At 42.4% G+C, this 17,657-nt stretch overlaps 1 protein-coding gene across 3 annotated transcripts in view; it reads left to right on the top strand.

Moving 5' to 3' along the window:
* Positions 1-17,657, top strand: part of snx19b (sorting nexin 19b) — a 60,270-nt gene that overhangs the window by 10,752 nt on the left and 31,861 nt on the right. For all 3 annotated transcript variants that reach the window (XM_017723944.2, XM_017723946.2, XM_037546520.1), the window contains exons 6-9: positions 289-410; positions 590-683; positions 911-1,094; positions 4,866-4,992. In XM_017723944.2, coding sequence (XP_017579433.1) covers positions 289-410; positions 590-683; positions 911-1,094; positions 4,866-4,992 — 527 coding nt within the window. The remainder of the gene's footprint in view (positions 1-288; positions 411-589; positions 684-910; positions 1,095-4,865; positions 4,993-17,657) is intronic.

Here is a 17,657-nt window from a genome sequence, read left to right as displayed (position 1 = left end):
ATGTAATGGGTCTGACCACTCAATCCTCCTTTAACCTCTTCCACCAGATCACAACTTCACATTAGCCCATTACGCTTTTGCCTTTAGTCTTTTTGTGGAAGTAAACAGTCTGCAAAGCCGAAAATACGTGGGCCTCAATACACAGGAGCTCTAACCGAGCATTTCAACAGAATAATAAACAGTAAAACTATTCTTAGACCCCGAAGATGAATTCTGAACCTTCTCATCGCTCATCACTTCTCATAATTGCCAGGCCTAAATGAGAGTGTGTTCTTTGTGATTTGGCAGATTGTGGTGAATGTTATCGTGGACACCTTGAAAACGGCCTTCCCCCGATCAGAGCCACAGAGCCCCACTGATGAGGTGGACGCTGAGCCTGATGGGAAATTACCTTCTGACAAGAAAAATAAGTATGGGAATTTACTTTGAGATCCTAATAATTAGAATGATTCTGAACCTGAACGCATAGTATTCAGGGCAGAGGGGGACAGTATGATATGTTGTATCATTATGATCGTGTATATTTTTGCCATATCGCTGTGCCAAAGTGCTGCCGGTTCTGACCTGCCTCTGTGTCTGTTTATTTCAGGCCAAGGATGCGCTTCTCCAGTAAAATCGCTCCTGCTCTTAACGTGTCTGACATGAGACCCAAAGTGCTTTACTGCTTCAATGAGTGCACCACTGTAAGTACAGTAGTCTTCATCTAGTAGCACCTGTTAGTGGCTGTTTTAGCGAGGCCTGAATTATGTTGTAAACTAGCAAATGAAACGCTGGGCCTGTAGTAGGAAAGCACTACAATGAACATAAACTCTCTATACGCCAGGATGTATCAGGTACAGGATGGTTGCACTGTGTTTTTGTGTTCTACAGAACTGGTCCTGTATCTAAAATCCAGGTGCTCTTTTTTCAGGTGTTTAATAGCCTCAACATGCACGATCTAGAGAGCGTCATGTCCGAGCAGGGCAATCTTGAGTTCAAGGCACAGATTAAAGATGCAGATGGGGAGCAAGATGTCAACGCTGGTGCCAAGGGGGATTCGGAGCCCTGTGCATGTGCAAAAAGAAAGCAACAGAATATAGTTGTACAAGACCAAGGTAAGTCATTAGATGTAGTCATGCATCACCTCAACATCCTACCTGCACTTCAAAAGAATAAAAGCCAGTAGGGATCAGCCAGTAGGGATCAGCTGGGATGATGCATTTATGATTACCAAATAATTACAGTGAGCTAACTTGCCTTACTTAAGGACCCTTGAGAGACGTCTTTTTTGTAGTGTAAAGAATTGTGAAAGTCTAGTGACCGCTTTGATGCAGATACGCATGTGAGGGAGGAGGAGGGTCTGGCTGCAGACGACATCAGTGCACGCTCTGCCACAACGGTGTTTTTGTCGGTTTCATGAGGAAAAACAGCAAAACACGAACTGCTGGACAACAAGAGTTCCACTGAATGTACAGTATATTAATGTTGCCATACTGATAATAAGGTAAACATGGAAACTGTCACAGTAAAACCGGGACAATAAGATATGAATGTTCGATTTATTTGCAGAAACAAAACAGAAACGCTGCTGAAACTGATGAAAGCCGTGAATCGGTTAGAATCGTTTATCAAAGACTGTAGTAGTGTCACGATTGGCTCCTCCCACTGCTTTTTGTTTTGGTCTTCCATGCGCATTTGTTTTGGTTCAGCCCCCTTGTTTGTTGACTCCGCCCCTGATTGTTTTCACCTGTCCCTCGTTATCCCTGGTTTATAAGCCCTGTGTTTGCCCCTTGTCTGGACGGGTCTTTGTTTGAATCTCTGTCTGTGTTGTGTTGTGGTGTGTTGTGGTGTGTTGTGTTGTGTTGTGTTGTGTTGTGTTGTGGTGTGGTGTGTTGTGTTGTGTTGTGGTGTGTACTGGTCTATGAACAGTTGTTTGATTCTGGTTTGTCATATCTGTCCCCCGATCAGTCCGTGTTGGCTATGTGAACCTGGACCGTTTAGACGATGACCCTGGATTTGCCCGTAATAAATCTCGCTTATCTCCGCGTATGCATCCGCCTCCTCGCTCCCAACCGTTACAAGTAGCGATTAAAATAGAACTTTTCAAGCATTCTAGGAGGTTGTGACCGTGTACAGTCAACGTGCCGATTACTGTCTCGTCAGTGTAGTCACAACCAACCTAGAAAATTGCCAAGACAACGTTGTGAATTTCCCTGCTGTGGGACTAATAAAGGATTATCTTATCTTATCTTGTCATAACTTTACATTTCTGAGGATTTACACTTCAACAATGTTACAATGTAGAGAGCACCAGGCAGACGATGTTGTGGGCACCAAACAGTACATTATCACAACTTAACTGTGTTTGCAGGGCCGTTAGGAATAAAACCTGATGGTTTTGCTTCCTAACGGGAATTGGCTTGATGGTTGCCACTAGACGCCATTAGGAAACAATCAAATGCATGTGGAATCAGTCACACCAGATTAAATGATCAAAATCCTTTACACTGTGTTATCAACCCATCAGGAAAACACAGAGAATACCATTAACCTCTACTGGAAACCACCAGGAACCAAGACACTTTTAATGAGTTCTATGATTTTTTTACACTAAATGTAACTCTCTAGCCCTGATATGGATGAAGAATGGATTAAGTGATGACGCTAAGATGTGGCAGAGAGTGCATGTGCACGTGAGGTCACTGGGGCTGAGAGTGCACGTCTGCAGCCAGACTCTGTGAGGGAGAGGGAACTGATGTGTAATAGATTTGTCCTGCCAGTAGAGGGCAGCATATTAAAAAAAAAGTGTGCCTGTCAGCCGCACTAATTGGGACAATGTAAACGTGAAGCTGTTTGTTCTGTAAATTCATTTCTTTCTATTTCCACTGATTCGTCATGGTTAAATTCCACTGTACTGCATGTCTCCCCAGTCATATCACAGCATTGCCAAACTGTGGAAGACTGGCCGATGCCTCCTCCAGAACATGAAGCCTGCCACTAAATCATTTATTTAAACTATGGCTGTCCTTCAGCTTAATCCGTCCATTTACCACATAGATGCTGTTACAAACTGTAGTCCACCTGTTTTCTGAATACTTTGTTAGCCCCATTTTACCATGTTCTTCAATGATCAGGACCCCCACAGGACCACCACAAAGCAGGTATTATTTGAGTGGTGGATCATTCTGAGCACTGATGTGATGACGGTGTGTTAGAGCAGATCAGACACAGCAGTGCTGCTGGAGATTTTAAATACTGTGTCCACTCACTGGTCACCCACTCTGTTAGTCACTCCTTCATTGCTGGACCACCTTGTAAATGTCAGTAGCCCATCTGTTGCTACACAGTTTGTGTCGGTCGTCCTCCAGCCCTCCATCAGCGGTCCACAGGACGTTTTTGTTTATTTGACTATTCTGACACTGAGGTGTTTAAACGCTGACCTGACCACTGAAGCACAGGGTAAAAAGGGGGCTAACAGAAGATGCAGAGGAACAGAGGGGCTACGGTCTGTAATTGTAGAACGACAAAGTGAACCTGCATGGTCAGTGGAGCTGGTAAAATGGACAGTGAGTGTAGATACAAGGAGGAGGACTAAATGAACTGATCAATAAAATAATGTAAAAGATATGCATTACGTTTTGACTCATGGTGTCCTGATTGGTGAAGTTCAAGTTAACAAACCAATCAGAAAGGTTTTTTTTTTTTTATGGTGACAAATAGAAATAGAACAGCACTTTTACCCCTGTAAACTTTCAGGCCATGAACATGTATTCAGTGCACTTCAGCTGTTGCTGTGTAAAACCAACCAAACCAAATGGAAAATAATAGAACGTCACAAAAACCTGGAGTTCAGCAAAAACACTGGTTGTGTAAACAGCCTTACATTTTTGGGCATGATGGCATCGTTGGTTATAATTCCAAGCAAGAAATCTTTCAGAAACGAGTTGGATTGGGCGACGCGGCAGTACTATGTTGTTTATCGTTATAAATAACGTCATGGTATGTACATTAATGACCAGCTCTATTATTACAGCTTTATAGCCTCTACTTACCTGGATGTACTGCTGTGCAGAATGTAAAATGAACACCCCGACCAGGCATAACATCCTGACCACCTCCTTGTTTCTACACTCACTGTCCACTTCATCAGCTCCACTTACTGTATAGCTGCACTCTGTAGTTCTACAGTTACAGACTGTAGTCCATCTGTTTCTCTGATACTCTGTTACCCTGTTCCTCAGTGGTCAGGACCCCCATGGACCCTCACAGAGCAGGTACTGTTTGGGTGGTGGGTCATTCTCAGCACTGCAGTAACACTGACGTGGTGGTGGTGTGTTAGTGTGTGTGGCGCTGGTCTGAGTGGATCAGACACAGCAGTGCTGATGGAGTTTTTAAACACCTCACTGTCACTGCTGGACTGAGATTAGTCCTTTAACCAGTAATATCCAGTCAACAGTGTCCTGTGGGCAGCGTCCTGTGACTGCCAGTGGACTAGAGGGTGATACTATGAGCTCATGAGCTCATACTGTACAGCAAAAGATGAGCAGATGCGTCTAATAGAGTGGACAGTGAGCGGACACGGTGTTTAAAAACTCCAGCAGCACTGCTGTCTGATCCACTCATACCAGCACAACACACACTAACACCACATCAGTGTTACTGCGGTGCTGAATGAATGAATGATCCACCACCCAAATAGCACCTGCTCTGTGAGGGTCCATGGGGGTCCTGACCACTGAAGAACAGGGTAACAGAGTATCAGAGAAACAGATGGACTACAGTCTGTAACTGTAGAACTACAGAGTGCAGCTATACAGTAAGTGGAGCTGATAAGATGGATCGGTGTATTTTTGCCATATTGAGCACATATACCTTGTGTTCAATAGGGGAGACAGTACTTGCTGACATGGCTCTGAACGTCCTCTGTCTACTGATGAAGGAGCAGTGGAGTTGGCTGTGCACTGAGAATATCCAGAAGAGCATCAGACTGCTGTTTGGGACCCTTATAGACCGGTATGAAACCCACCTCCCTGAATGGAGTTTGTTCAGCGTTAGTCATTCTGGCTCTACCCATCATGTGTGCTTAGCTTGAGGGCAGAATGTGTTGCCTTGCAGACCAGACTAATGGCCAAGTATGGATTTGGTTTATAAGGCAGTGAAACCTTATGTTTAGATGATCACAAGAAACCTGAAATGTCAGCCAACTTTAACACGCTGGAGCTCTATACACCCAAATACACCTTATTAGTATGAAACAATAAACCTCTGCAACAGTGTCATTAAAAAGTAATGGTTACATTTCAGACTTCTACACCAGTCTGATGATTTGCGGTACATGAAGAAGTTTTCCTCCGAATCGGGTCAACAAAATTGTTTTCACCCCAAGTTCACATGAATGTAATCACATATTGGCATTACTTATAAGCTAATTGGCTGTGTTTTGACAAGGCTTCGAGGAGACCGCTTTAAACCCTCGAAGCGCAAGTAGATTATTGGCTGTAAGCCATGTCCATCATTAGCGACTTTATTTGCAAATGATTTGGAGCTGTGGTGAAGCCCTTGGGCAAGGTGAGAAATATTCTTCATTTAAAATGTTATTTAAGATGTTCTTTTTCAAAATACTTCATTAATCAGACTTGATTCGACACATACAACTGCTAGAAGTATCATTCTTTTTGAGGTAGAGCATGCTCCCACCCAATCAGGCCATAACCACTTGTCAGTCTGCGCTGTTCCAGTCGAGAGTTGAGTAGCCCTGGAGCCTTTTTCTGCAGCACGCTGGTCATGGTCTGCGTGAATGTTGGCTTGGAATTTGCCATTGTAAATAGGGTCCAATGTTTTGGCCTGAGTGTTAAGGCAATAATCGTATAGTGTGGAAAGTGAGACAATTGTAGAAGAAAATTTTCCCCCCTAAAACAGATGTGTGGAAAAAGCTTTATTTTCCAGCTACTGTGTGGATGCTCAGACAGGATGCAGCAATATGGGAATTCTTGGCTTGTGCGAATATCCAGTATGTTAGACATTTTGTTTATGCTCATCTGCTGATTGATGCTGGTGATAGGGGATCGACTCCAAATACATAGACTCTTTGACTCACATCCGAGAGTCCAGGTTGACTCTTGGCCCAAGACTCTGAGAGTCGAAAAGGTTTTTGAGACGTGACGACAGATTCAGAATTTGATGCAGTCCTGCTGTAATAGCGTTCATCAGAGTCTCACCAAACACAGTGCAGGTAAAATATTATCTTATAGAATTTATGTAATGTATCATTTTTTGTTTTTACATTTACTAAAGTAGAAAATTAGGCTGTGAGTGAAATACTTCAGAACCGCATAGCTCAGCAGTGGTGGACAGTAACTGAGTAACTGAGTAACTGAGTAAATGTAATTAGTTTCTGTACTTTAGTATTTTTGGTGTATCTGTACTGAAGTTTCTCCGTTCTGGGCGACTTTTTCCTTTCACTCCGCTACATTTCAGAGTCTAATATCCGACTTTTTCCTCCTACATTTTGAGAAATCTGTCGTTCCTTTTGGTTTCTGTGTGTATAAAAACGTAACATGTCAAAACGAAAGAAGCGCAAAGCCAGAGCACCAATCAGGGCCCAGCGGTCACTTTGTTCTGAGCTGGTTTTGACCGGTTGGTCATACCGACCCAGTGCAGCACGCGGTTCAACGTCAGCACAGCAGCGTAAAACTTTGGGAGAGTCTGTTCAACATAAATGATGAACTAACCTAACTTTGTGTAAATAGAGCTCAATATAGAAATATGTCCACATATGCAGTCGAGACTGACGCGGCTTTTTTCTGAATTTCTACAAACACCATTTCATTTTATAGTAAATGAGTTTGGGCTGGTTTATGTTTATGAACAGACGCCTACAGATCAACATAGTAAAGGAGCTCATCTGTGATCCTGAGTTTAAAGCCAGTTTTTATTCAACTTAAACTTGGAACTAAGTTGTAAATAAATCTGAAACTGAAACTTTGCTTGTGTGTAAAAAGTGATTTCAGAGCCACTCGGTTCTCCCTGATGGAAACTGTTTACCTTCAGTGTTTTGTGCTTCTGATCATTTTAATAGACGTCAGCGTCACTAATTAATGACGTTCTATTAAAAGACTGGTTTACCAAGAGAGACGCTGGAGGACTTTCACCTGAAATGAGTTCATGAAGCCAGTCTGGTTATAAAAATGATAACAGGACATCAGAGCCAGAATTACTCTTTTAGTACTTTTACTTTATACTTAAGTACATTTGAAGGAAATACTTTAGTACTTTTACTCAAGTACATGATTTGTGTACTTCGTCCAGCTCTGGTGCTCAGCAGAATCATGTGGTAGTTTGGACCTACTTGTTGTATATTTATCCACTAAGTTGACTCCGGTGTTGGAGCAGGTGAAACAATCATTGACAAGCTAATCATTTTATGATGGTACCGCTTGTTGCTGAGAGTTTCCATCTATCACCATTGCCAGTCAAGTTGCGTGATTCTGATATCCGACATCACAGCATCCGCAGCTGGAATGTGGACAAAAATGAAATATTTATCTCTCGATCTGTTTTTGTTTAACGAGTTTTCTTTTAATTAGTATAGTTAGTCCAGATGTTGATTCAGCGCTGGTTTGATCTGGCGTTTGAACGTTCAGATGTGGCTCCAGAACTCTCAGCAACAGGGTGAGGTAGCTCTTGCTTATAAAACCGATAAAGCCTTGCAGCAGCCGTGCACGCATGGAAAGGCCTTTTGAAACATAAACAGGGGCTTAAAAGGGGGCTTGTACGTTGTGATTACATCAGTTATTAACAGCACACAAGACGACACATAGTTACAGTAAGAGTAGATGTAAGGCTACTTCACATGGTTGAGCTCTTATTACATGAACAAGAAGCCGTTTATAGGCTGTTTCTTGAACGGGTTTGTTCTTTGACTCGCGTCTGGCAGACTGGGTCGCCTCTTGGTGAACAGTTCTGAGAGTCGAAATGCTTGGAGTTGACTCTTTTCCTCTACTGACTCTGTGATTAGCTTGAGGAACATTTTGACAGGCGAGTATAATGTAAGGAAGAGTTTGAGTTTATTTATTCCCAGGCTTTATACCACACGCTGCTTACCAGCCTCTGCAGGCACAAATTATGGTCACAAAATTGTGGGTATCGACACTGGTCTGCACCCAGACATATGCGACGGAAAACCAACCGCTTCATAATTTCTGTGATTGGCATGGCAATAAACAAGGATTAGAAATGGTACAAAGAATGAAAACCAAAAATTTCCGCTTGTCAAGTAGGCTGCTCAAGCCGTGTCCCTACAGCAGTGCTTCATTAAATGAAAGTGGCGTTCTCATGGTAAGATGTGCGAACTATTTAAGATTGGTCAGCTGTAATTATCTTTTTTTTTTTTGCATGTAATTATATGCGTATATCTAATGATGCAGGCTGGGAGGCGATTGAGGCAAATCCTATGTGGAATAAGTTCCTGATAATGCAGTTTTTTTGTCATGTCACTATAAACTGTAGCCACTCCAATAAACTCTGCCATACCTCATTGTTGCTGGCTCAGCGGCTCTGTTGGTTAAAATGAAGTGGAGTCGAGGAGTGTTTCTGTCAACTCCAGCGGCAGGTGTCGAGATTCCAGAAGAGCTGGAGTCATTCATCTCTAGTTACATTAGGCTTATTCCGGACAGCTGTGCAGTCATCCCACCCATTTCAATGCTTCTGGCCTATGGCAATACCACCGTATTCTTGCAATCAACCAGAGTACTGGATTTACATATGCACAACCAACGCTGCATCACCCTTCACCTTAAAGACTGTAAAGAATGTGTCTGCTCACTAAAAGCATGTTTGCCTAATGAAGATGACATAACTAAGCTCAAATCAGGGAGCTGAGATGTTCAAAGATGAGGACAAACAACACAGCAAACTTAAAAATTTAAACCTAATCATAGAAGCCAAAAACATTGCTGTGGGGGCCATAAAAATAGTCCATTCATATCTTACCTGTAATTCAATGAGGGAACATTAATGTTAATGTTTGCTTTGACATTTTGGCCTTTGTAGTACATCTGAGGATGACAGAAAATGTTTGTTTTCTTTTTTGTTTTGTTTTTTTTCTTTGAATGTGTAGTAAACCACATGCTCTATGGGACTGAATCTCAGTTTTCAGCATCCTCGGTTACATATTTTAACTGCAGCTGGCAGCTTCAAATTGAAACACTGGCATGCTGATGATGAGCTGAAGGCTTGCGGCAGTGGTGGATAGCAGTGGTTGTCATGAAGTCATTGGTATGCTGAGCCAATAAGGAGGAGCTGGGCGGAGAGTGGAATGAGTTGATTGGTCATGATGCTGCTTACAGAAAACAAATCAAATGGCATTATCTGCATTGGCCTTCCCATGGCCACACCCCTGGACTAAATCTGCCTGGATTTGTATTAAGCAGGAATATTCCATTTACATGTGTGAAGTTTCGGTTTGGCAGACTTTGTTTAGTCATTAAAAAAGCTGATAAATGGCATTTGGCTGATTGCACTACTACTGTCCGTGTATGAGCCTATATTTTAATGTGGGAAAATATTTTCTTAATAAACAGAAACGGATTATTGCAGAAGTTTCTGTTGCTCTAATTACTGATCACATTAAAAGCCACACTGTACCAACTGCTATCAATCTGTTGATATCAACAGTATTAAAATGGGTACATGCGTGATATTTATGGAGTTGATCTCTCCAGTTATTTTACTACCTGTGCCATATGATTGGAGCTACAAATAGGAGTCACTTCACCTTCCCAGTAACTAAATATGCATTATTATACAGTACTTTGACTGCTATGGAAGTCTGTTGTGACTATTAGAAGAATACTTTGTCACAAGCCTGACTTACGCTGCAGATTATGCTGGAGTGGTAATATGTAGTCTAGTGCATTTGAGCCTTCTGTAGTCTAAAATTGTTGTCTGTCCACTAAGCAACTGAACCGAGCATTCTAGATCAATGTTATGAGTTAAATGCAAATAAATGTAAATTGAAGGAAGGTGTAAATGCATCCTTTGAGATGTCATGGGAATAAGCAAAAAGGAAAAGTTCTAACTCCTAACTTTATGTTCTAACATGTTTAGAGGGCAGTAATGAGGAATGTTTGTTTATTTATTATCTGTAGTGTTTTGTAAACAGCCAAATTTGCTATTTAGCCACCTTGCTTGATAGCTATGTTTACACAGTAGCTAACACCTGCTAACAAAAACACATAAATGTCTACAGTTACACAGAATTATATTAAAGCTTGTATGCAAACAGAGAACAAGACAGGTAAAATTCACTCACTCATCATCTGAGCTGCTTATCCTCCTGGGCCATGGATCACACACACATGCATATACACACACCCCTAGGGGCAATGTAGTATCTCCAAATGGCCTGACTGACTGAATGTCTTTGGACTGTGCGAGGAAACCAGAGCACCTGGAAGAAAGCCACGCAGACACAGAAAGGACACGCAATCTTACTGTAAACTTGTAAATTTTAAATATTTATGTGCCAATTAATTGTCAGCTAAAATTTCTTGATTGCGCCAGGCCTAGATTCAACTTAATCTGCTGTGACACAGGAAGCCAGTGTAATTGATAAATGATAGAAATGATAGGAGAAGATTTTTTTTGAATATCAATTCTAATAGCTGACACAAAAGTATAATTAGAGTATCATCTGCATTGCAGTAAAAGTGAAGACTACAACAGCGAGCGATCTGACCAAGGGGCAGCATATAGATCAGAAGAAATTTGGCCAAGGACTGAACCCTGTGGGACCCCTTGCACAATAGCGTCAGTGTTGTGTTGTTCCCAAGGAAAACAAACTGAAATCTATTAGTAATATAAGAGATTACCCAGGCCAGAGCACTGTCAGTTATACCAAGAGGTGATTACAAGATAACATGTGATTTATTTCATTTCTTTTTTCGAAAATACACGTATGTTTTCTCTAAGACCCAAGCTTGTTGAGTACAAATCCTGTGTGGTCATCAGCCAGTCAGTCAGTCAGTTTTTCAGACTTGACCCAACATAAATCTGAACAGGAGCAAGTTAAACAATATGAAATGAGTGAAGTGTGCGTGAAAGCAGTGAAATGTTGCTCTGTTGCGTCTGTCATCCCCTCCACCTGCTGCGCAGTGACATTTTAATGTCTGAAGTGGATTATAAATGCATTCGTAAGGGAATGGAGCTGTGGGGACTGATGACAGCTTGATGAAGGAAGCGTCGGCTGTGTGCTTTAAAGCTGTCAACAGGCAGCTTTCCCTTCTCCTCTGTTCTCCTTACCTCCGTGTTAACTACTGCCATGGGATCACCCTCTTTGCCAGAGAGGCCGTCTTCAGTTTCCGCTGAAGCTTTCCACTTGGCTTTAATTAAAGTGCTCTCTGTCTCTGAACTTCGACTTGAACTAAACTAAACTTAGTGAAAGCTTTAATTTGGCTATAAGGACATTTTATTACAGTTTGTGGGCATGACTGGTTGTAATTTAGTTGGCAGTGCCATGAACTTAAAGGTTTACTACATGTTCAAAGTGCTTTGTGAAGTGGCCTTTACGGAGTTTTTCCACCTTCTTGGAATCATCTTCACAAATTCTGAAGTGGGCCCATATTTTTGTGTTCCATTTGTCTTGCTCTCTAGTGCCCAGTGCATTAAACTTAGTTAGAGACTCATTAGCTATATGGTTCTCATTAGCTGTATATACTGTATGGCAGAATCCTGGTTGGCTTGATGTGTTGAATTTTCCACAGGTCTAAAACCATCACAGCAAGCTTGCATTCAGTTTTTGACAGCCCATTGTAAGCCTTTTCTCGGTGAAGCATCAAATGAGCTTCACTGCTGTAAAAGCTTAGCTCTCAGCTTAGAATAGCATAACCTGCTTGAAGAAATCTGTTGTTGCTCTCAATTAAAGGATGAAACTGTGCATTATGAGTGCACTAAGCTTGAATACTTAAGTTATTAAGTGATACTTTTTTGATCCCACAAATGGGGAAATTCCACCTCCGCATTTAACCCATCCGTGAGGTGAAACACCACACACACACTAGGGGGCAGTGAGCACACTTGCCTGGAGCGGTGGGCAGCCCTATCCACGGCGCCCGGGGAGCAGTTGGGGGTTAGGTGTCTTGCGCAAGGACACCTCAGTCATGGACTGTCGGCCCTGGAGATCGAACCGGCAACCTTCCGGTCACAGGGCCAGTTCCCTGACCTCCAGCTCACGACTACTACGTGTAGTAACTACTACAGTAACTGTAGTAACTGCCCCACGACTACTTGTTTTGAAAATTATTGTTCAATATTTAAATAATGGGCTGGTGTTGACATGCATATTTATGATTTATTCACAATGCTCTTTCTTGGAGATCCCAAATTAGACAATGAACGTCCTGGTGTAATGAAAAATATTTGATACGTTAAGCTTAAACTCGCTTGTGCAGATGTTTGTGCACATACGACTGCACATACAGCTGAACATGCTGTGGCTTGAGGTGAAGATGCTATTCTGTTGAAAGAATAGGCAGGATGAGTGTGTTAGGCCTCAACATGAAAAGCCATAATCCAAAACGCAGAGAAGTTGGGTAGTGCAGTGGATAACAGGGCCACTTAACAGTGGAAAAGCAGGATTGAAAGTTTGCCTATATATTGTTCAACATTTTGCACAATTTGGACTTTTGGACAGCAAAAATATTTCAGATTACTTTGGCAGTTTCTTATTAAAAAGTGAAGAATAAGCCACTGCTGAACTACAAAGGTATGTTTCATTTTAAACCATGTAAAAGGGTTTTGTTTCAAAATGTATGTATACAGTGATACAGAGGTGGGCAATATGACAGCATCGTTATCACTATAAATGCTGGTATTGTGATCAATAATATACCTTTCTAGGCAAATGAATGTGGATATCATCTATACTTAAGGCCTACTGAAAATACTGCGTTTTCATTACATAGAGATCATAATTAGTCTTGTTTAATTGAATTTGGTGCACTGCAACATGAAAAGACTGAATAAAAATTATTATAGCCAGAGTTTTTTTTTAAATGTGGTTTGTCTATAGGATCTGTAGAGTGTACGGTCAGATTCCCAGAAATTGCATGACAAGAAACTTGCGTTTGAGTAAAATTAACCTGATGCTGTATTCGATGTACATGTGTGATATGATATTTTTGCCATATCACCCAGTGATATACGTCCATACATCCATAAACCTTCTACCTCTTCTCCTTCTACCCAGCAGCTCCATCTCCAACATTCTTTGCCCAATATATCCACTATTCCTCCTCAACACATGTCCAAACCATCTCAACCTGGCCTCTCTGGCTTTATCTCCAAACTGCTCCACCTTCACCGTCCCTCTGATCTGCTCATTTCTAATCTTGTCCATCCTTGTCACTCCCAATGAAAAACCCAGCATCTTCATCTCCGCCACCTCCTGCTCAGCCTCCTGTCCTCTCCAGTGCAAACCTCCACCTCTCCAGATTCTCTTCCACCTGCTCTCTTCTCTCACCACAGATTACAATGTCATCTGCAAACATTATGGTCCATGAAGCCTCCTGCCTGACCTCATCTGTCAACCTGTCCATCAACATTGCAAACAAGAAGGGGCTCAAAGCTGATCCCTGATGTAACCCCACCTTCACCTTGAAACCATTTGTCACTCCAACTGCACACCTCACCACTGTCTCACTATCCTCATACATGTCCTGCACCACCCTAACATACTTTTCAGCTACACCTGACTTCCTCATACAGTACCACAGTTCCTGTCTTGGCACCCTATCATCTGCCTTCTCTAGATCCACAAAGACACAATGCAGCTCCTTCTGCCCTTCTCTGTACTTCTCTACCAACACTCAACGCAAAAACTGCATCTGTGGTGCTCTTTCTGGGAATGAAACCAAACTGCTGCTCACTGATCTGAACCTCTCGCCTTAGCCTTGCTTCAACAACTCTTTCCCATACCTTCATGGTGTGGCTCATCAACTTTATACCTCTGTAGTTACTGCAGCTCTGCACATCACCCTTGTTCTTAAAAATGGGGACCAGTACACTGCTTCTCCACTCATCAGGCATCCTCTCACTCTCCAGGATTTTGTTAAACAACCTGGTTAAAAAGTCCACTGCCTTCTCTCCCACACATCTCCATACCTCCACAGGTATGTCATCTGGACCAACTGCCTTTCCATTCTTCATCCTTTTTAAAGCTGCCCTCACTTCCACCTTACTAATTCTCTGCACTTCCTGATCCACTATCTCTCCCCCCGTTGTCCTCCTCTCTCTCTCGTTTTCCTCATTCATTAGTTCTTCAAAGTGCTCCTTCCATCTACTCAACACTCTCTGTTCAATCACTAGTACATTTCCCTCTCTATCCTTTATCAGCCTAACCTGCTGTACATGCTTTCCAGCTCTATCTCTCTGTTTAGCCAAGCGATACAAGTCCTTTACTCCTTCTTTACTGTCCAGCCTCTCATACAGCTCATCAGAGGCCTGAGCCTTTGCCTTTGCCACCATTCTTTTCGCTATGCAACTAGCCTCACAGCACTCCTGCCTACTTCCTTCATCTCTCTGGTTATCCCACTTTTTCTTAGCTGCTTCTTCTTCTGAATACTCTCCTGGACTTCATTCCACCACCAACTTTCCTTGTCTTCTTTCCTCTGACCAGACGAAACACCCAACACATTCTTGCCAGTTTCTCTCACCACCTTAGCTGTAGTTTCCCAGTCGTCAGGTAGCTCCTCACTGCCCCCAAGGGCCTGTTGCAATTTCTCCCTGAACTGCCTGCAACCATCCTCCTCCTTCAGCTTCCACCATCTAATCTTTGGCTCTGTCTTCACTCTCTTCCTCTTCTTTGTTTCTAATCTAATTCTACAGACAACCACCCTATGCTGCCTTGCTACACTTTCCCCTGGCACCACTTTACAATCTCCAATTTCCTTTAGGTGGCATCTCCTGCTTAGGATATAATCCACCTGTGTGCACCTCCCTCCACTCTTGTATGTCACCCTGTGTTCTTCCCTCTTCTGAAAATGCATGTTCACCACAGCCATTTCCATTCTCTTTGCAAAATCTACAACCATCTGACCTTCTGTCACATACCCAGCACCTCTTCATCCCCTCTGTTCCCTTCACCAACATGTCCATTGAAGTCTGCACCAATCACCAATCTCTCCTCTCTAGAGACACCATCTACCACTTCATCCATCTTACTCCAAAATTCCTCTTTCTCCTCTAACTGACAACCAACCTGTGGTGCATATGAACTGACCACATTCAAAATCACACCATCAACCTCCAACTTCAGGCTCATGATCCTGTCTGACACTCTCTTTACATCCAGAACACTTTTCCCAAGCTGTTCCTTTAGGATTATCCCTACTCCATTTCTCTTCCTCTCTACACCATGATAGAACAGTTTGAATCCACCTCCAATGTTCCTGGCCTTGCTTCCTTTCCATCTGGTCTCCTGGACACACAGAATATCTACCTTCCTTCTCTCCATCATGTCGGCAAGCTCTCTGCCTTTGCCAGTCATTGTCCCTATGTTAGAGTCCCTACTCTAACCTCCACACTCCTGCCTTTCCTTCTCTCTTGCTGCCGTCTAACCCGCCTTCCTCCTCTCCTCTTTGATGGTCTTCGACCTACAGTAGTCCAATTTCCACCGGCACCCTGCTGGTCAACAGCAGCGGAGGCGATCGTTGTTAATCCGGGCCTCGACCGATCCGGCATGGCAATCATATTTGTGATCCGTTTTACGCCGGATGCCCTTACTGACGCAACCTTCACCATTTATCCGGGCTTGGGACCAGCAGCAGAAGTACTGCTTCACAATAGTTCTGATGCTCATTTGCTGGTCTGAAGAACTACTTCTCTTTCCACTGAACTGAGCCGGTCGTTTTTACAAGCTGTTTTCGAGCGGTAAATGGGCACAGGGTAATGGATGTTAGGTCTCAGTGCTTCATCAGACTTGTTATTGCTAAATGGCTAATACGTTGCACTGACGGCGCAGTTCATCTGTCTAGTCTATATTATGAGGTCTAGAATAGACGTCGGTCAACCACAGAGAGCTTTCAGCTGGGTATTTTCACAGCATGTAGATATTCTATCCTACTATTCCGCATATGGTTGAGTTATGCAGGGCCATTCCTATGTGGGGGAACAGCATTAGAACAACCCTCAAAGACCTCTTGCAGATGTAAAGGCTTTTTGTTTTCAGTCACAGCAGTACAGACTTGCCCTTAGGGTTTACAGAGGGGATACGAAGGACTGGAAAAAAAATGCTACATAACGCTGTCGTTGCTCTTACTTCGGTGTCGCATTCTGAACAGAACATGCATTAATCTCTCAAGCAAAGCCATTTGCAGTGTTTGGATTGAGCTGATATCAGACGCACTGCTGTGTTAAATCTTGTGGAGAGTTGTCTTGGCCGTGGAAGAGCTCCATCTTGCTGTGATCCATTAGAGGTGGACGCTCAATCGGATGGAAACTGTCCATTAAACAAGTGTCATCACAAATGCCAGCAGTGTGACAAACTGGAACCTTGTACTTTTGGGTTTCATCTATCACTTCAGAATTTAGGACCTTATTGATTTTTCACTTGGCACTCTGAGCTGCATCTTCACCCTTGCCAGATATGATTAAATCCATCATGTAAGGCCTTTGGACAACATGATGGTCTCACGGGGTCTGTAGAGTATACTGTCAGATTCCTGGAAATCGCATGAGTAGAAACTTGTGCTTGAGTAAAATTAGCCTGATGCCATAATCTTGCTTCTCAGAAGCAACCACTAACATTGGATCACAAATGAAAACACAAATGTATTTTTTTTGCCTACACCTGTGTTGACCAGCTTAAGAGAGATTTAGTGGCATATAAATGTTTTGGCACTTTCTAATTAGAGGCATAGCTTTATTCTGACATTTGTTTTCCAGAGAGTTGCTGGGTCATTTCACTGTGGCACTGTGTCCAGAAATAGATGTGCTAGGTATGAGCAAGTGGCATCTGTGCATAATTGGTAAGATATTCTGTTCCAGGCAAATATTTAATCTGAAGCTGCATTGATTTGCTGTCTTCATTTAAAGAATATAAAGACTTTAATCCCAGTGACCAGATTGTTTGTTTGTTTGTTTGTTTGTTTGTTTGTTTGTTTGTTTGTTTGATTTACATACGGTTTAATATTACAAATCATTGCAAAAGGACGTTTCAGTTTATCGGAGTAACGCAGCATCCACACATGGTCGTTTTACCTCCTTCACCAAAGTACAGGGTCTAGGGTGTCCTGATTTAAAAACAGTGTGATTACTATCATAAATAAGTCAATGCTGTGTTTATTTCACTCTCAATTCCTTTTGTCCATATCAGCATTTACATAAAGAGCATTTACATTTTTTTAGACTTCATACGCAGGTCATATGCAAATGTTTTATGTGTTATTGTTTTTCTAAGTGAAAATTAGTTAACATATACTCTGAAGTCCATGTGTCAAACCTATTATTTCTTTTTTGACGTTGTAGTTTTGGCTTATTTTGAACAAACAGTGGTCATTTGGGGTCATGGCAAAATGTAAAACAACAATAAAAACACAGCTGGCCCAACAATTTTTTTAATATAGCCTTTTTAGTGGTTGATTTTGACACCCACTGGCGACCTGTCCGGGGTGTATCCTGCC

Source organism: Pygocentrus nattereri, chromosome 17 (assembly GCF_015220715.1).
Source record: "Pygocentrus nattereri isolate fPygNat1 chromosome 17, fPygNat1.pri, whole genome shotgun sequence".
In the NCBI taxonomy this organism is placed as follows: Eukaryota; Metazoa; Chordata; class Actinopteri; order Characiformes; family Serrasalmidae; genus Pygocentrus; species Pygocentrus nattereri.
The sequence above is the reverse complement of the archived record's forward strand: the minus strand, read 5'-3'. Positions and strand labels throughout refer to the sequence as shown.